Source organism: Oratosquilla oratoria, chromosome 32, assembly GCF_046742065.1.
Source record: "Oratosquilla oratoria isolate Oo_2021 chromosome 32, ASM4674206v1, whole genome shotgun sequence".
Lineage (NCBI taxonomy): Eukaryota > Metazoa > Arthropoda > Malacostraca > Stomatopoda > Squillidae > Oratosquilla > Oratosquilla oratoria.
In genome coordinates this window covers 49,753,573-49,773,019 of record NC_134808.1, presented here as the reverse complement: position 1 = coordinate 49,773,019, position 19,447 = coordinate 49,753,573, and the positions used below count along the sequence as shown (strand labels likewise).

The window sequence follows — 19,447 nt, the reverse complement described above, 5'->3', positions numbered from 1 at the left end:
ATGCATGCAAATTTCTGACCATTTTGGGGTATCTTGTACAAAACAGAATGAAGACAATTTATTTGCTATAAAATATGTCCAAAATAATACCTAGCATTGCAATATTTGGCTATGATAGGCTTACTATTAATGTTCAAAAGCTGGGGTTGCAATATACACAAGGTATATGAAAAAATCAGTTCTTTTTACCAAACAATTTGGGGGTTGCACTACATATATGTCAGCTTATACATGAGTATATATGGTATATGTATATATGTATGTATGTATATATATATATATATATATATATATATATATATATATATATATATTTACATATATATTTATATATACATTTATTATATATATATATTTTATTTATATATGTATACATATATATATATATATTTATATATATACATTCATGCACATGCAAAAACCGACATCAACATTCCGAGTTTTAGCCTTATAAAGGCAACCAGATGGAAATATTTGCAAACTGATTGGATAGGGGGGGGGAAGCAACACTATTCAGGGTCACTGTAGAGGCATAAAATTGCTGGTTCCAAATTTGGGAAGGTGTCAGGGAGGCAAATTAGTGATTTTTTCATCTCCAACATTGCTCGTGATAGGAAATTTTTTGTTGTACTTGCACTACAAATTACAAATTTCAATGGTTTCCAATAAACAATGGCTCTGTTGATGAAATTGATCAATGTGGTGCTAGTAACAAACTAGAAGAAAAAATATAGGTTTCAAGATGGATACAACTCTTCTATGAGGTAAGTGAAACTGTAATTGAATTGCAGTAATTCAGAGGTTTACTTTCTTCCCATGAGTCAAGATTACATGACCTAGAGTGAGAGCATGACCAAGAATATGAAAGAAGCCTGACTGAGAAAGCAGAGATTGCTACACTTAAAAAGGAAACTGAAACTTTGACAAGAGAGGAAAACTCCTCTTAACACCATGGAAATGAGCGAGGCCACGTCAACAGCAAATGAGGATAAGAGGGATAGAGTAACCTTTCAAGAGATCATGGAGCAGCAGAAAAGAGAATAATAATAATAATAATAAAATCAATAAATAATAATATATATGTACATATAATTAAATAGAGAGAATCACTTGTCAGAGATATTACTGACAAGACTAGATGTGTCATACCCTTTGGATGGCAAGAAGGTGCCATGTTTCATGGAAGGTGTGTCATGAAAAGGATTCTGGGGAATGATTCAGATGTACCAGATAAGAGTGATAATATGTTTAGGAGAGATCAATACAATGGAAATAGCTCATGTCCAGTGAAAATGAAATACAAGTTGCAAGCCAAAGCAAACAAAGGCATTAATATATATGTCTTGGAGGATAGCATGAGAGGAAGAGTTAAAAAATATTTGGAACAGGAAAGGTGCAAATGAAGAGGAACATGCAGAGACATGGAAGCCCTTTGAGGATGCCAAAGTCCAAAAGGAATTGTGGATGGAAGATAAATAGCATTCCCCCTGCCATTAACAAGTTCTCGAGAAGAATGTGAGGAAATGGTTTCTCGAAGAAGAAGAAAAAAAAAATTACTATCAGCCATGTTGGAGATAAATGGTTATTTGAGGATTACTGAGGTGATATTTTGTGTTTAGGAGCCAAAACTCATGGAATAATTTAATCTATAATTTGGGAACAACAGGTGCACCTCCTGGAGAAGATGCAGAAAAGATAGAAGGTGTGGGAGGTTGAATGAGAATTGACATAATAGTGGAAGAAGGAAATCTGAGTGAAAGCAAGGCTGAAGCAACCCACCTGAAACTTAAGAATTAAAGATTAGAACAAAAGAAACTTCATGATGGCACATGTCCCCCTCATGACAAGAATTTGGAATGACACTATCAAGAAAGGTTAATGGACACAATTCTCCTCCTAAAGAAAATGATAAAAAAAGTAACATTTTAGGCCTTATTGGAGATTTTAATTACAATGAGTTCAAACGGGAGAAATGGGAAGCAAGCAGCAAGGCAGATTCCTGGGGATATACACAGATTATAGCAATGGGGAACACAATGACCCAGTGGATACAGGAAGTGACTCAGATAAGAGAAGATAACATTCCCAAAGAGCCTGACATCATCATATCTTTGAACCACCTTTACCCCGTGGGAAAAGGTGACTTGGTAACAACTTAATTTCTGCTGGAAGATGAGGAAATAGAACCATGGAATGAATCTCATAGGCAAGGGAGGCTCAATTTTGGGATGGCAGATTACTTAGGGTTGAAAAATTTCTTTGAAGAAGCTAAGTGCAAGGAATTCATGAATACCACAGGAATAAGGAAATATGAAAGCTTTCTGGACATTTACAACCTGGGAGTGAAAAAATTTGTGCCAAAGATTAGTGGAGGAAGCTGAAACAAGTCTGGTTCAATAAAAGGTGTGAGATTGCATCTACAAGGCAGGAGAAAATGAAGGAAAAGAAGAAACAATAAAACAAAAGATTGCAAACCAGCTACTCTACAAGATTCCAACAGGAGGAAAGTAATCTTGAAAGAGGTGTTGTAGATAAGTGCAAAGATGAAATAATGGTTTCACAGGTTTATCAATGGTCAACTGGACAAAAGCTTTATGATCTGATGGGACCTCAAACTGGATACTTAAAAGTGTGTTAGGAACAACTGGTGCACAAGCTTAACAGTCTTATTGTATATTCAAAGAAGGCATAGTGCCATTTGATTGGAGAAGGACTAATGTGGTGCCAATTCACAAAGGTGGAAACAAGGAGACACCATCAAATTATAGGCCAGTGTCACTAACCAGCAAAACAGTGAAATTATGTGAAATTGTGTGAAAAGATGAACATTCTGAAAGTCAGTTTGGCTTTACATCTGGGAGGTCATGTGTGTTGAACCTTTTAAGCTTTTACTCAAGAGTGATTGATATGTTGCAAGACAGAGGGATGGGTGGACTACATGTACCTGAACCTAGAGAAGGCATTTGATGTACCTCACACTAAACTTATGTGGAAAATGGAGCATGTTGGAGGACTGATAGGCAAACTATTGGTTATTAGATTGGATTAAAGATTTTTTTGAAGAAAAAATATATGGACAGTAATAAAGGACAAGATGTCAAGATGAGGAGTAACAAGTGGAGTACCACAAGGTTCAATGCTTGCACCAATAACATTTCTTGTCTATGTTAATGACATGATGGAAGGAACAAGCTATGGCAACATGTTTGCAGATGACACAAATATCATAGAATGAAAAATGAAGGGAACGGTTGAACATTGCCAAAAAAACTACATACAATTTTTGCAAGGAGCCAAGAATGTGAAATGAAGCTCAATACCAAAAAATGCAAAGTACTGGAAATGGGCAATAGTGGCAAAAGGCCATCCTTAAACTATTCCTTTGGGAAGTGAACACATTACAAAAGCAAAAGATGAGAAAGATTTGGAAGTCTTGATAAAAGATAATAATCTGTCACCTGACAGACATATCAGCAGGATTGTGGGAGAGATATGGACTACTGCACAAAATTAAAGTGGCATTCCATTATATGGATGAAGAGGTGAAAAAACTCAATGAAACCCTGATATGTCCAAGACTGGAATATGCGTCAGTAATGAACAATATAAGTAAGATTGAGAGAATACAAAGGGCAGCAACAAAAACTGGCCCCCAGCCTGGCAGATAAACCATACGAAGACAGACTAAAATGTACTGTGTCTGCCAACTTTGAAAGATGGAAGAGAAAGAGGTGACATAATTACAGTGTTCAGGTCACTAAAGGGGATAGATTGCATTGATAGAAGAGATCTGATTCAAGACGGGAGGGCTTTATAAGGTCATGGAAGTACATTAAAAAAGACCACATAATGAAAGGATGTGAAGAAATGCAGTTACCATATAGATGTATAAATACTTGGAATAGCTTAAAAGGTGATATAGCCAAAGCTCAAACATGGGTTCAAATCTAAATATGAACCTGAGTCTTGGTACGTTAGAAAATTAGAAAATAGGAGACAGGCCCCAACAAGCGTTGCTTCTTTCCTGTATATTAAAATTAGGTAAACACACCCTCCCTTCAAACAGAAACTACATGGGAAACCATACAAATATTTTCTCAATAAAGATTACCATATAACTAGATGAGAAAATAAAACCCACATACAAGTGAATATTCATAAATTGTATGTATATAAATATATATATACACACACACACACATACAAAAGGACCAGTACCTATACCTAGATGGAGCAATGGATGAAATAGTAATTACCATCCATATGGCAAGAATGGGAGAATTCACAGGGGCTCTATGAAAAATACAACCTTAATTATATATTTTGCACAGCCACTTTAGAGAGAAAAAGGAATAAACTAGACACAATCTAACAGAACAAGAAAAAGAACAGGTAAAACAACTAAACAAAAAAAAATCACAAAACTAATCAACAATAGCTAGAAGGAAAACTGGGAAAAACAAACAAATATATGGAAGAATAAATAATGGCAAATTTTGGAGATATGTAAAAAACCACAAAAAGTCAAAATTCACCTACACCCACCCCATCCAGAAGCAGTTGGTACAAGACAAGGGAAAATACCATCACCAAAAGAGCAGTGCAACATCATCTACATGCATTTCTCTAAAACAAGCTTCAAGCCCCTAACACCAGAAAATAATAAAATAATAAAAGAAATATGGAAAATCAAACCAGACACCTTTATGAATAGATTAAGAAGGGGCCATTAAGAAATTTTTAAAAATCCCATGTTGAAGGCCCAGACAAAATCTAAACATCCACAATGGCCCTACAGGCGTAAGAGAACTGATATCTTCAACACAACAAGATCAACAAAATCCAAACCATCTAGATAAGAACTCACAAAACATCCTGAAAACCCAATCTCACTACTACCCACAATATCCAAGCCAATGAAACAATTGGTATCAAGAAGATGCTTCAGGGAAAAAGTTGGTTCGCCCAAAACAAAAAAATTTCTGGGACACCAAGACTATACACTGGTGTCTTCCAGGGAGCAATACTCTCACCTATGCTATTTGGCGGTGGTACTGTTGTTCTCAGATCTGGTATCTATAAAATTCTATGCTTGGGATTCTATGTTGGGGAAAAAGCATGTGACCAAAAAAACCTGCATCCAAGAACATTGGTGTGTTAGCCATATCACCACCAATGTCTGTGTTACACACAGGAACAGTAGCAACCACCTGATGGAATGGGAAAAGGCAGAACGACTGGTTCACAAGCCCAATAAAATCCAGTGAAAATGTTTGCAAGCAGCCATATCCATGGATCCACCACAACTGAACAAAACTGAGGCAAGTTCAACATTTTACCTCATCTAATTCCTTTGCTTCCAATTGCAAACAAAATCTTGGATAGCTATCCTTAGTTGCCCTCCACACCTTTTATTTTCTCTCATGATTTTATCCATCAGAAATGGACAAATGTCCTTCTGCACATGGACAATTGTTCCTTATACTTGTTAATCTTCCTCAGACTCCAATGACCTTCCCCTTTTCCTCCCAGGTCTTTCTATCCGCCCAAAAAATTCCAATATTCTTTCATCTAGCCTATTTGCCAGCTCCCTTTCCACCTCCACTCTTCCCCTCACCTTATTTCTTACTCTTATTTCATCCTCATAAAACTCTTCAGGCTTATATTGTAAGTACCCACACAGTGATATAGATACAACCATCTCTTCATACAGTCTACTCTTTACACAAGATGCATTAAATATAGGTACAGATGCCACTCCCAAAAACAGCGACATATCTGGGACAAAATGACTGTGCAATGGAGTCCCATAGGATATCACACCACATCCAGAGCATACCACTAATATGCTCACCAAGGCAGATAACCTAAAGATTATATTCCAACAGAGTAACTACAAAACAGCTACTATAAATACTCACACTTACCCTGAAACACTAGAACAGTGGCTTATACAAAATAGAATGGAGGTTTTCACTCACAAATCATTAGTAATTGCTCATCCAAAACAACCATGAATCAAAGAACTATCAATAGGCCTAATTTTTTATGTTCACATGTCCTTCAGCCCACATGTCAAAGACCTGACAGTGAAAACCAACAAAAAATCAATATACTAAGATTACTTACAAGTATGGACTTTGGTCAACAAAGCTAAACTCTGATCACCATCTAGAAGCCATTCATGAGAATAACACATAACTATGCCTCCACAATATGGTTCCCAACAATTAGAAAAACACCTTACAAACTGTCAAAATAATCCATTAAATATAATAACATGCACCAAAACTAGACCAATAGAACATCCACACACACAGTTCTATGCCAAAGCTCTCAATCCTACCCACCTATTTCATTACATAACACAAGCAAACACACACACAAAAAAAAGTAAACTATTCATGTATCACAACTTACCATCTGCACCACAACATATTCATACCAAAAAGACAAATATTTAGATCACATAAAGAGCACTTCAGGACCAACCATCAACTATCTACTACTGCAAACCCCTTGAGACAATGCTGAAAAAAAGTTCCTAGAGCAGTATGAATGACACCAGCATGACTGCATTCAGGTCACCATCCAGCACTTAAACATTATCAACATAGAACAGACTTGGCCACAGAAGCAAACTACACCATCACACAGCAAACATTGAACATCCTACACTGTCCTGCCCTGGTACTACTGAAACAACACAACATTTCTTGCTGAAATTACTGGTGGACTAATCCAGTAGCTAATGCCAGTTATAGTTACCTGGGAACCATGAGTCTCCTGCAGGAGTGACATGGGCCAACAGATTGATTTCAGCTTTCTCCTCTCAAACAACCTTAAATTCCACCAGTCTATCTTCATACTTGACTACAAGCACATTGTCATCTGCAAACAACAAGCTCACCTTCGTCTCCCCTCCAATCGGACTCACTAATTCCAGACCCATCCCTAACACCCTCATTCACCTCCTTCATTTCCTCATCCACATAAAAATCAACAAGAAACCAAAATTACTTACATCCACTGCAAGCACTGACTTGGAACAATATGAAAAATTTCTAATAACAATCTTTGAGCAAATAATAAGAAGAGTCCTTAGCTAAGCCTCCACAGAATGGTTCAAAACATTGAGAAAGACAAACACAAACTATTTACAAACTTTACAGAATGGAGCACCGAGAATAATAACAGCATGCACCAAAACAACTCAAATTGGACAACAGCATACAGAAACCAAAATGTACACCTAAAACCCTTTCTAGTTTTCTCCTGGGTACCACTATATGGTCCATTAAAGCCCTATCTACCACCCTTCCATCCACCACCCTCTCCCATGTGTATTTATGCTCGACTCTTTTCCTAAACATTGTATTATTGTCAACTCTCTTTCTAGACACTCCACCATCAACCCTCCACTACAATTTTTTCCTGGCACTCAACACTTCATAACCACTCTGTCAATTGGTTCATCTCCTACTCTAGTACTGAGATCTCCCAATACCACTACATTGACATTTCTCACTAAACACTCTATACACTCATTTAAATCTATCAAAAAAGCTTCCCTTTCCCCTGCACTCTTCTTAATACCAGGCCCATATGTACTAACAAAGACCCACATCTCCCTTCCCAGTTTCAACTTCATCCACATTAACCTTGAAGAAACTTCCCACTTCACCACAAACTTGCCCAACTCTTCAATTGTATAGCCACCCCTTCTCTCCCTCATCCTCTCTTCACTCCTGATGCTCTCCCCACAACACTCCCAAACTCAAAATCACCCCTCCCTTTCAACTCAAGTTTCACTAAATGCCAACACATCAATTTTTCTTCTCAAAAACATACTGCCTATTTCTTCCATTATACTGTCATCCATACCATACCTACACACATTAAAAGCCCTAAACCTTAGGATTTTGGTTGGACAACTCCTCCCAAACCCTCTTATGTGTTGACTTCTCACAGAAATGTCCCCTTTGGGACTATAGATAGTAGGATGCCTAGTATTATCCTCCATCCCCTTTAGTTGCCTTTTATGACTAATATGGGAACATTTGGAAGTAGTATTCTTTCTTCCCTACAACAGGGTTTGGCAAAAATGGAAATGTATATTCAGAAAAATGGTAGTGTTGGGGGACAGCATAATGGAGGGAGAGTTGCAGTATAATAAACTAGTATTATTTCTCTATGAATAGAGATTTCCTCTAACATAAAATGATGTGTAGCTCTGGTCCGTAGGCATGCCCCATATAGACCCTAAAGTATCAACTGCATGCTACTGAGCAGATTTTAACAGAAAAGGCCTAGCCACAGAAACAAATCATCCCAGATGTAACCATCACATGGACAACACAGACCACCTCATCTTGCACTGCCCCACTCTAACCACACTCAGACCCAATATTTCTTCCTTCCATAAATTATGTGGCTGTTGCTGGTTACCTTGGGTCTCCTGCAAATGAGATCTGGGGCAAAAGATTGATCGATACTCCCTTTTTCCTCTTCCTAATACTTTCAATACCCTTTAATACACTTTACAAACTACATTTAAAAAAGGCAGATTGATCTCTCTAAAACTACTACACTTATACTTGTCCCTTTTTCCTTTGTATAGTGGATTTATACATACACTCCTCCAACCAATTAATACTTCCTTCTCTGAGGCACACAATCTACAATCTCACCAGGCCTCCACTACCTACTCCTTCTTTTGTCAAACATTACACATCAAAACTATCCAAATCAGATGTTTAACCAGTTTTTATCTATTTCAATGAACTTTGTATCTCCTCTTTTGCTACTGCCTTATCATTCTCTTTTTCCAATACCTTCTCCTGGCATCTCCCACTGCCACATTCACCAATTTTTTAAATATTCTTCCTATCTTCCACTCACCACCTTTACTTCCATTAACCTCTTCAACATGAGTCAAATTCTTTCATGCAGGATTGGATGCCTTATGTACGATGATGCATCACAATACTCGAGTTTTAAAATATAAAGTCACTGCTGTTTTACTCGTTCTCTTTCACCCTGAGTAATAATAAACACAGAAAACGTGGCCAAGCCAGTTCAAAGAAGTTGAGGGTAACTCAGGTGTAACTACAAAATAAATATAATCAAGACGCCAATGCTGGCATCCTAGTATACCCACTCACACCCATGATGCCTATGTAGGTGTGATCATATGGAAGAGGTTAAAATCTGTCCATGTGCATCTTTCACCCACTCCTCACTGCCCATGGTGCTACATGACATGCTGGCAAGCAGCAGTGCCACCAACTCAGTAGAGGCGACTTCCACAGGGAAGATCCCAATGCTTCCCGACTAAGGGAGGGAGACCCCAGTGGAGAAGACCCCCAAAGCCTCATACAATCCCCACCTCTGTAAGGAGATGCAGTCCTGGTGGCTGGTGCCAGTTACCTAGGAGCTATAAAATTTTGTGCATATGAGAATGTGGCAGCAGACTGATTGATCTCAATCCAATTAGTTTCCCTCACCATTTTTATTATTCTTTCCAAAATTCTCCATCGAAGAGCTACCCCACCTCACATGGACTCCTCTTGGCCTCCTCCACCTTGCACTTTGCTTCCACCCTCCTTTTTGTATAACTATTATGTTTCCTCATTTCTTATTTGTATCCATTCCTTATATGTTCATTTAACTTTTGCTACCACCACCACCCTTACCTCTTCATCCAACCATTCACTGATTCTGTTCTGTCCCATTATTCTCATCTCACATACCATTTTGTTTCATTTTAGTATTTTCTCTTTGAAACATAACCATTCTTCATCTACTTCCATTTCTCCTTTATCTATCACTACATCACAAACTCCTTTCACCTTCACCTGGTATTCTTTCTTTTTTACCTCGTTCACCTTTCTCCCTTCCTTCCTTTTCTTCTTTCTCCATTTGACCTCCTCCACTCTCAATTTCCCTTCCACCATATAATGATCAGACAATCCATGGCTCTCTCCTCTGAACAGAGAAGTGTGAAGGAAGAGGACCTGGGAGTGGTAGTTATGAAACATTTGTCACCATAAAAATATATCAATTCAACCATCAGGGGACTTACAAATTGCCAATGATAATAAGAATGGAACTGCACTCTACTACATGGACCAGTATATGATTAAAAAAAAATAATAATAGATAAAATAAATAAATGATGCACCCCATAAATATGCCACAGTTGTATGGTCACCACTCAAAAAGGAAAAATATAATGAAAATTGAGAAAATTCAAAGATCAGCATCCAAAATAGTTCCAGGCCTAGCTGATAAAGCAAAGACTAAATTGACTGGAGCTGCCAACATTTAGAGAGAGAGATAGATTGATAGAGAGAGAGCGAGAGAAAGCAAGAGATGGAGAGAGAAAGTGATATGATAGCAATGTTCAGATCCATGAAAGTGATAAACATCATAGAAAAAACAACTAAATTGAGGGATCAAACAAATACAAAAAGACACAGGATGAAACTGAAAAAGACAAGGTGTTAGAAGGACATTACAAAATACAGCTTTTTATATTGAAGCATTGATACATGAAATAAAATAAGTTATAATACAGTTAAATAGCATGAGCAAATTTAAAACTAAATTGGAGCATAAAGATGCAGAGCTGGGACCTCAAGAGCATAGCTCTTATCCTGTAAATTACAACTAGGTAAATACATATACACACACACACACATATACAGTGATGTTTTAATGACTCAAGTATCAAATTAACATCTAAACAAAGAAGATACCATAACTTAAAATATAAAGGAAACCGCAATCTGAATTATAGTCTATTAAAGTAAAAGGGATGTGTTAACTGAGGACTACTGCTGCTGTACATGTTTTACTTACTTGCATTCTAGCCACTTACCTACCCCTTTATTCTTTTAAATTTAAAGAAAATAAACATTCAGTGCAATGAAATACCATAGCTGATCCTACTCTAAGGTATATCAATCTCTTAAAAAATGTGAATTTGTGTAACAAAACCTAAGCAAAAATTATGGCTACTTGTATCTAGGAGCCAACTAACCTTGTAATTCATTCTGTAATTTTTCTATCTGCTTTCTTAGTCTGTCTATTTCCTGGTTGGCTTGATCTAAGTTATCGAGTCTCTCTTTCTGTGCTTTTGAGTACATGTCATGTACACTGGACCCCACATCTGTTCCTTCTTTCAATGTCATCTCTCTGCAAGAATAAATAAATAGATAAATGAATAAAAATCATGACTTTATGTGAATATATACATATTCATGTATATGTATATATATATATATATATATATATATATATATATATATATATATATATACACAATTCTGTCTATACTATATATATATATATATATTGGAAATTGGTATGTTATAACACATTTGTAAAAGTTCACTATAAACCCACTATCAGAGAAATAATAACGGAAAATACAGGGAAACTGTATATTTCGACTACTATCTGTAGTCCTCTTCAGCAGGTAACAGATAACTTCATGTAAGCATTCTGCTGAAGAGGACTACAGATAGTCGAAATATACAGTTTCCCTGTACTTTCGTTATTATCTCTCCGACAGTGGGTTTATAGTGAATACATATACATATATATATATATATATACATACATATATATTATATAAAAACATACATATATTACATAGTCTATATGTACATATACATATATACCTCAAACTCAAGTACTGCCTGCATGTTGTGCAGTATAAATTGCTCAGTAGCATGCAACCAATGCTTTGAGGACAATATGAGGTGCCCTTATGAACCAGTCACATATTTTGTCTCTGTTAGAGAAAATTTCTACTCCTAGGAAAATGCTACTTTATTGTACTGTGACTGTCCCTCCATTATGCTGTCCCCTCCTGAAACTCTTGTACTGCTGGTTTGTGTATATATTTCCATTTTTTGCTTCTGTCCCCTGTTTAGGGGGAAGAAAGAATTCTGCCACCAAAATTCCCATGCAGGTTATAAAAGGGAGCTGAGGTGGGATAGAGTGATGGGACTAGGTATCTTGCTCTTTGTAACCATATCCTATATGAAGTCAAGGTATGAGAGGGTCTGAGAGATATCCAACCAGAATCCTAAGATTTGGGAGTTTTGATGTGTGTGGGTATGGTACAAATGAGAGTAAAATAGAAGAGATAGGAAGTATGTTGGTGAGAAGGAAGATGGATGTGTTGGCATTAAGTGAAACCAAGTTAAAAGGGAGGGGTGATTTTGAGTTTGGGAGTTTCGTGAGGAGGGTGTCAGGAGTGAGGAGAGAATAATGGAAGGAGGGGGTGGCTCTAATAATAAGTGAGCAGACAGGGAAGTACATTATGGAGCAGAGGGAATTATCTTTAAGGTTAATGTGTATAAAGGTGAAACTGGAAGGGGAGATTTGGGTCTTTGTAAGTACGGGTGGGCATGACAGTGAGAAGAGTGTAGAGGAAAAGGAGGCTTTTTGGGTAGATTTAAATGAGTGCTAAGAGAGTTTTGGGGGAATGTCAATGTAGTGGTATTGGGAGATCTCAATGGTTGAGTAGGGCATGAACTAACAGATGGAGTGGTTGGGAAATTTGGAGTGCCCTGTTAAAATCATAGTAGAGTTGATGATAGCTAATACAGTGTTTAAGAAAAAGTCAAGCATAAGTACACATGGGAGAGGGTGGTGGATGCAAGGGTGGTTGATAAGGCATTAATGGACTATGTAATGGTATCCTGGAGAAGACTAGGAAGAGTTCTGGATGTCCATGTCCTTAGGGGGAGACTGGGGGAATATCAGATAATTTTTTGGTGGAAGATATGTAGAGGGACGGATAAGTGGAGAAAGAGGAAAAAGGCAGTTTAAGAGGTGCATAGAGTAAACTTCTTAAATGAGAAGAGAAAGATGCAGGATTATAAGGAGAAGCTGAGAGAAGAGTGGGAGGTGGTGAAGGATTGACTAGAGGTAAGAATAGAAGAGGATTGAGGGTATTTCAAGGAGGGAGTGACAAGGTGTGCAAATATGGTATGTGGAATAAGGGGGAGGGAACTGAAGGAAGGGTTGTGAGTGGTGGGATGATGAAGTGAGGAAGATAATAGTAGAGACCACTCAAATATTTCTTGCAAAATAGGACAAGAAAAACACATGAGAGGTACAAAGAAAAAAGAGAAGCAAAACATACGACAAAGTTAGCAAAAAGGAGAACAGATATAAAATGATGGAGAACAGAATTTTTTTAAAGTAACAAAAAATATATTTTTGGGAGGAAATTAAGAGGAAGGGGAGATGATTCAAGCAGAGCAGAAAAGGCAAGAGGCACAGGTGGACAGATGTTAACAGAAGAGGATGTGGTATGTGGAAGAAGGATAAATTATAGACAGTTGTTAAATGTGGAGAAGGATAGGGAGGAATTGATGGTAGCAGTAGGTGCTTAGAAAATGCTGGTGGATTAAGAGGAAAATGAAGGAGAAACAAGTAAAAATTAGGTGCAAGTAGTATTGAAATTGATGAGAGCAGGTATGGCACCTAAGTTAGATGGAAGTTATGTGGAGTGCCTGAAGAAGGAAGATACAGTAATAGTGGACTGGCTAGTGAAGTTTTTTAATGTGTGTCTTTGGGAGGGTAAAGTGCCAAAGGACTGTAGGAGTGCCTGTATAATTCTGCTTTACGAAGGAAAGGGGATAAATGTGTGTGTGGTAGTTTTAGAGGGATCAGTTTATCAAAGTTAGTTGGGAATGCTTATAGGAGGGTTTTAATTCAGAGGATTAGGAGAGGAACAAAGGGAGTAATTGATGAGGAAGAGTGTGGGTTTGGGAAAGGTAAGGTTTACATGGATCAGATCACCAAGGTCAGGTTGATCTATGAGAAAGCTTTAGTGAAAAGTAAGATTGTTTTTTTGGGCCTTTATGGATTTGGAAATGGCTTATGACTGGGTAGACAGGGAGGTATTACTGTGAGGTATTACAAATATATGGAATTGGGGGAAAGCTATTAAGGGCAGTCAAGAGTTTTTATGAGAATAGTAGAGCCTGTGTTAGAATTGGAAATGCAGAGAGCAAGTGGTTTGAGGTAATAGTGGGACTGTGACAGGGATGTGTCACATTGCCATGGCTGTGCAATGTGTACATATATGGGGTGATGCTGGAGGTAAATGTGAGGGTAACAGGCAGGGGACTGGAGATGGTTAAAGTAAAAGGATACAAGTGGGAGGTGAGCCATTTGTTGTTTACTGAAGATACTGCACTTGTAGCAGGGTCAGAGGAGGGATTAAGGAAGTTGGTGACAGATTTTATGAAGGTATGCCATAGGATAGAGTTGAAGGTAAATGTGGGTAAAAGTAAAATAATGAGATGTACAAGGAGTATGGCAGCACATTGGAAGTCTTAAAGGAGAGAGGCTGGAGAAAGTGAATAGCTTTAGGCATTTAGGGTTGCATGTGGCAGAAAAGAGAGGAGCAGTGGAAGTAAAGTGCAGACTGAGAGAAGCAAGTAAATGCCTTGGGGGGTTAAAAGTGTCATGAGAATTAGGTATCTGGGAATGAATGCAAAGAGGAGACTATAAGAAGGGGTGATTGTGCTGAAGGACCTGTATGGGGTAGAAACATGAAATTTAAGAGAGGCAGAGAGAATTTGTCTAAATGTGTTTGAGATGAAATGTCTGAGAGGTAGGGTAAGGGTGACAAGGTTGGATAGAGTGAGAAACAAGGAGGTAAGGAGGAGAGGTAGGGGCTGGGGTGGAAAAGGATATGGTAGGTAGGGCTGATGGAAAAGTATTGGGATGGTTTGGACATATGGAAAGAACAAGGGAAGAAAGATTTGTAAAAGGTGTGGAAGGCAGAGGTGGATGGAGTGAATTTGAGGGGATAACTGAGGATGAGATAGATGAATGGGGTGAAAGGAGTATTGCACAAGAGGGGAATGTCTGTTGAGCTAGGAAGGGAGGAGACAGGAGATAGGAGTGAGTGGGAGAATGGCTGTGTATGGATGAATGTGTGGTGCAAGGAAAGTAGAGGGCAGGGAATGGGAGATGGAAGGGGATGGAGCAGAGATCAGAGGATGGATTATGGACGTTAGTGACGGAGTTTGGGAAGGTGTACAAAAGGAGGAAGTTCAAGGTAAATATACATAAAAGGTGATGAGTTGTACAAAGGGAAAGGATAACAGCAAACTGAAAGTGAGCACAAAGGGAGAGAGGCTGGAAGTGGATAGCTTTAGATACTTGGGGGCACACGTGGCAGGAAAGGGAGATGTAGTGAAGGTAGAATGTAGATTAAGAGAAGCAAGTAATTACCTTGGGAATTAAAAAGTGTAATGAGAAATAGACTCTTTCCTCTTGATAACCTCCTGCAGGTATTTTGGGAAAGGGCAAGGTTATAAAGTGTATCCTATAGTATCCTTGCCCAAGATTCCCAGGTCTCCTTTTCCAGTTTGGGTATGGTAGAGATGTCTTTTCCCTGTAAATCATGTTTCACTATCTCCCACATGTTTTCAATTGGATTTATGTCTATGCTATTACCAGGCCAATCTTTGATATACTCAATAACACAATCATCCAACGATTCACTCACTGACTTGGCCTGGTGTGCAGGGACCCATCTTGCTGATAGCTGTCCACGTTTCATCAAATGCATCAGGAAGATAGTCATACAACAGCTCTAAATAAACATACTGGTTCATTGTTTGGTATTTAGGAAGCACTTAGTTTATCAGTGCTTTACCCAGGGAATGCACCCCATCCTATAAATGTTTTAGAGTAGCTTGGATGTAGTGTGGGTCAAAGTCACTACCGGGCCACCAATACACATTTCTACTTCTACTGTTAGACTTTATAAAGGTGGATTCATTGCTTCACAGCATACTCAGCCACTTGTCACTATCCCAACCACCATATTTATGGGCAAAAGCAACCTATTGCATCTCAGTTTAAGAGTGACAAATGGCTTCTTGACAGGTCAGCGACTCATGTACCTAAGCGCTGCAATCCTATGATTCACTATTCAGAATGACACTTTGCCAAACAATTTACTTTCTTGATTTTCCTTGCAGTCATTCATGGACTAGACGCAACCTGATGTTTTACAATTGTCTGGGCCCTTTTACTGTCAGGCCACGGATTGTCTTTTATCAAGACTGCCAAATCTTTCTCCTTTTTTTGCTCTTGTAATGGGTTTACTTCCCAAGGAATAGTTTAAGGATGGTTTTTTGTTTTTTATACTACCAATTTCCAGTCACTACGAACATAGCCCCTTTCCTGTATAATACAACTAGGTAAATACATATTTCCAGAAACCACTGGGAAAATTTAATAACTGGTGACCAAACATTTTTGTTTATTCAAGATACATATGTGTGATGTGTATATATATATATATACACACATGAATACCTCACTATACAACTGAGTTGTGTTCCCAGCTGACTGGTCGCAATGCGAAAATTTGTATATCGAGGTGGGTTTTACGTGTAAATAGGGGGGTTGTGTTCATGGACCCTGTCAACACCCCTCCTCAATTTTTGCCTACTGGGGCTTTCACATACACCCATTTGTTTTACCAACTTTATACCACTTGATCATATAGTGGGGTATTCCTGTATATATATATATGTATTTTTTAAGGTGTCTTGTACAAAAATGTTCGGTCACTGGTTAATTTTCCTTGTGGTTTCTGCAAATATCATTAATCATGTGCTTTTTGTGATTTCTCTTGCATACATACATATACATATATATATATATATATATATATATATTTTTTTTTTTTTTTTTTTTTTTTTTTTTTTTTATCTATATACCAAGGGCTTTTCCCCCCCTTACAAGGGAGGTAACCAAGTCAAAATGCAAGTACCCACTCCCACCCACTACACTTTCCACTCTCTCAGCTCCTCATGGATGATGGGTCATCCCTGTATCCTGCCCACTGCTCGGAGTCAGAAGCAATGCTGAAAAACACAGTTCATCTACAGCAAGCCTGCTCTGCTTAATCAGTGACCACCCTCTCTCCACCCCCTCATGCAGAAAAAAGTGAAGATGGGAAGAACTCCCTTCGGGCTTTGTCAAAATATCATTCACACATAACCACTTCCTACCACCCCATCCCCTGATCCTCCCTTCCTTGCATAACCTTATCATCCATACACAGCCCCTCTTCACTCATCATTATCTCCTGCCTTTTCCTTTCCTTGCTCAACTGACATTCCCCTCTAGTTCAACACCCCATTCACCCCATCCATCCATCTCATCCTCAGTTGTCCCCTCAAGTTCATTCCCTCCACCTCTGCCTTCCACACCTTTTACTAATTTTTCATTGCTCATTCTTTCCATATGTCTAAACCATCCCAGTAATCTTTCATCAGCCCTATCTGCCATCTCCTTTCCTTCTCCTTACCTCCATGTTCCTCACTCTATCCAAACTAGTGATCGCAATCATACTTCTCAGGCATTTAATTTCAAACACATTTAAACTTTTCCTCTCTGCCTCTCTTCCATTCCAAGTCTTTACCCCATACAGTGCTGTCAGCACAATCACCCCTATATACAATCTCCTCTTTGTATCTGTTCATAACACTTTTTAGTTCCTCAAGGCATTTACATGCTTCTCTCACTCTACAATTCATCTCCATCTCCATTCCTCTCTTTCCTGCAACATGTGACTCCAAATACCTAAAGCTATCCCCTTCCTCCAGCCTCTTTCCTTTATGGCTTACTTCCAACTCACTGCCATCCTCTGCTCTGGTACATCTCATCCTTTTGCTTTTCCCCACATTTCCCTTCAACTTTCTCCTATCACATACCTTTCCAAACTCCATCACCAACTCCCTCCCTCCTCTGACCCTGCTACAAGCGCAGTGTCATCAGCAAACAACAACTGGCTCACCTTCCAATTTCTCAATTATCTTTAATCATCTCCAGTCCCCTGCCCATTACCCTCACCTTTACCTCCCACACTGCTCCATCCATGTACACATTGAACAGCCATGGCGACATGACACACTCTAGACACAGTCCCACCTTTACCTCAAACCACTCACTCTCTCCAATTACAATGTAACACAGGCTCTACTACTCTCATAAAATCTCTTGCCTGCCCATACATCTGCAAAACCTCCCACAGAGCCTTCCTATCTACCCAAAAGCCTTTTCCAAATCCATAAAGCAACTTACTTTTCACTAAAGCTTTCCCACATATCTGCCTACAACAAAAATCTGATCCAAGCAATCCCTACCTTTTCTAAATCCACACGGTTTCTCACCAATTACTCCCTCTGTTCCTCTCCTAATGATCTCAATCAAAACCCTCTCCTAAGCCTTCACAATGACACTCAACAAATTAATCTCTCTAAAACTACTACACATGTCACCTTTTCCCTTATAAAGCAGAACTATATAGGTGGTCTTCCAGTCCTTCGGCACTCTACCCTCCCTTAGACACACATTAAACAACCTCACTACTCAGTCCACTAGTACTGTACCTCCCTTCTTCAGACACTCCACATGCCACCCATCTAATCCAGGAGTCTTACCTGTTCTCATCATTTTCTGAGCTACTTGCACCTCATCTTTTCTTATTTCCCCTCCCATCAGTGTCATTTTCTTAGCACCTTCCACTTCTATCACCAATCCCTCCCTATCCTCCTCCACATTCAACAGCTCTCTAAAATACTCTGCCCATCTTCCCCTTAACACTTCCTCTTCCGTTAAGATCTGTCCATCCGCACCTTTTACCTTTTCTTCTCTAATTGACTCACCTCTCCTTCCTCTCTTGATTTCCTTCCAAAATATCTATTTATTCCTTTCAATTTTTTCTGTCATACTCCTTCCCCATTTTACATCTCCTTTCCTTCTTAACTCCTTTATCTTTTGCTTGTCTTTTTTTTTTGTTTCTCAATTTTTCTCTCATCATACTTTGCAAACAGTCATGCTTGCTTCTTCTCTTCTACTACCTTATTCATCATCCCACCACTCACTACCCTTCCCTCTATTCCCTCTCATTCTTGTTCCACATACAATCTTTGAACACCTTTTCACTTCTTCCTTGAAACATCCCCATACCTCTTCCACACCTACTTCCACTCTATCCTTCGCCACCTCCCACACTTCTCTTATCTTCTCTTCGTACTCCTACTCCTTTTCCTTCTCATTTAAAACAGTTTGCTCTAAGCACCTCTCTAACTCATAAACTCAAAATCACCACTCCCTTTCAACTTAGTTTCACTCAATGCCAACACATCCATCTTCCTTCTCACAAACATTCTGCCTATCTCTTCCCTTTTACTCTCACCTGTACCATGCCCATGCACATTAAAAGGCCCAGACTTAAAGGTTCTGGTCAGAAAACTCTTCCTGGACCCTTATGCTTTTTTTTTAAGGAATGTCATCCCATTTGAGTCTACCGAGAGCAGGATGCCTACTCCTATCCTCCGTCCCATTTTAGTTGTCTTTAAATACTCCAGTGCCACTTGGTGGCAGT

At 38.6% G+C, this 19,447-nt stretch overlaps 1 protein-coding gene across 3 annotated transcripts in view; it reads right to left on the bottom strand.

The window, feature by feature from the left end:
• The window catches only part of Dlg5 (MAGUK family member discs large 5), a 451,629-nt gene that overhangs the window by 82,712 nt on the left and 349,470 nt on the right, over positions 1-19,447 (bottom strand). For all 3 annotated transcript variants that reach the window (XM_076172266.1, XM_076172267.1, XM_076172268.1), the window contains one exon: positions 11,045-11,199. In XM_076172266.1, coding sequence (XP_076028381.1) covers positions 11,045-11,199 — 155 coding nt within the window. The remainder of the gene's footprint in view (positions 1-11,044; positions 11,200-19,447) is intronic.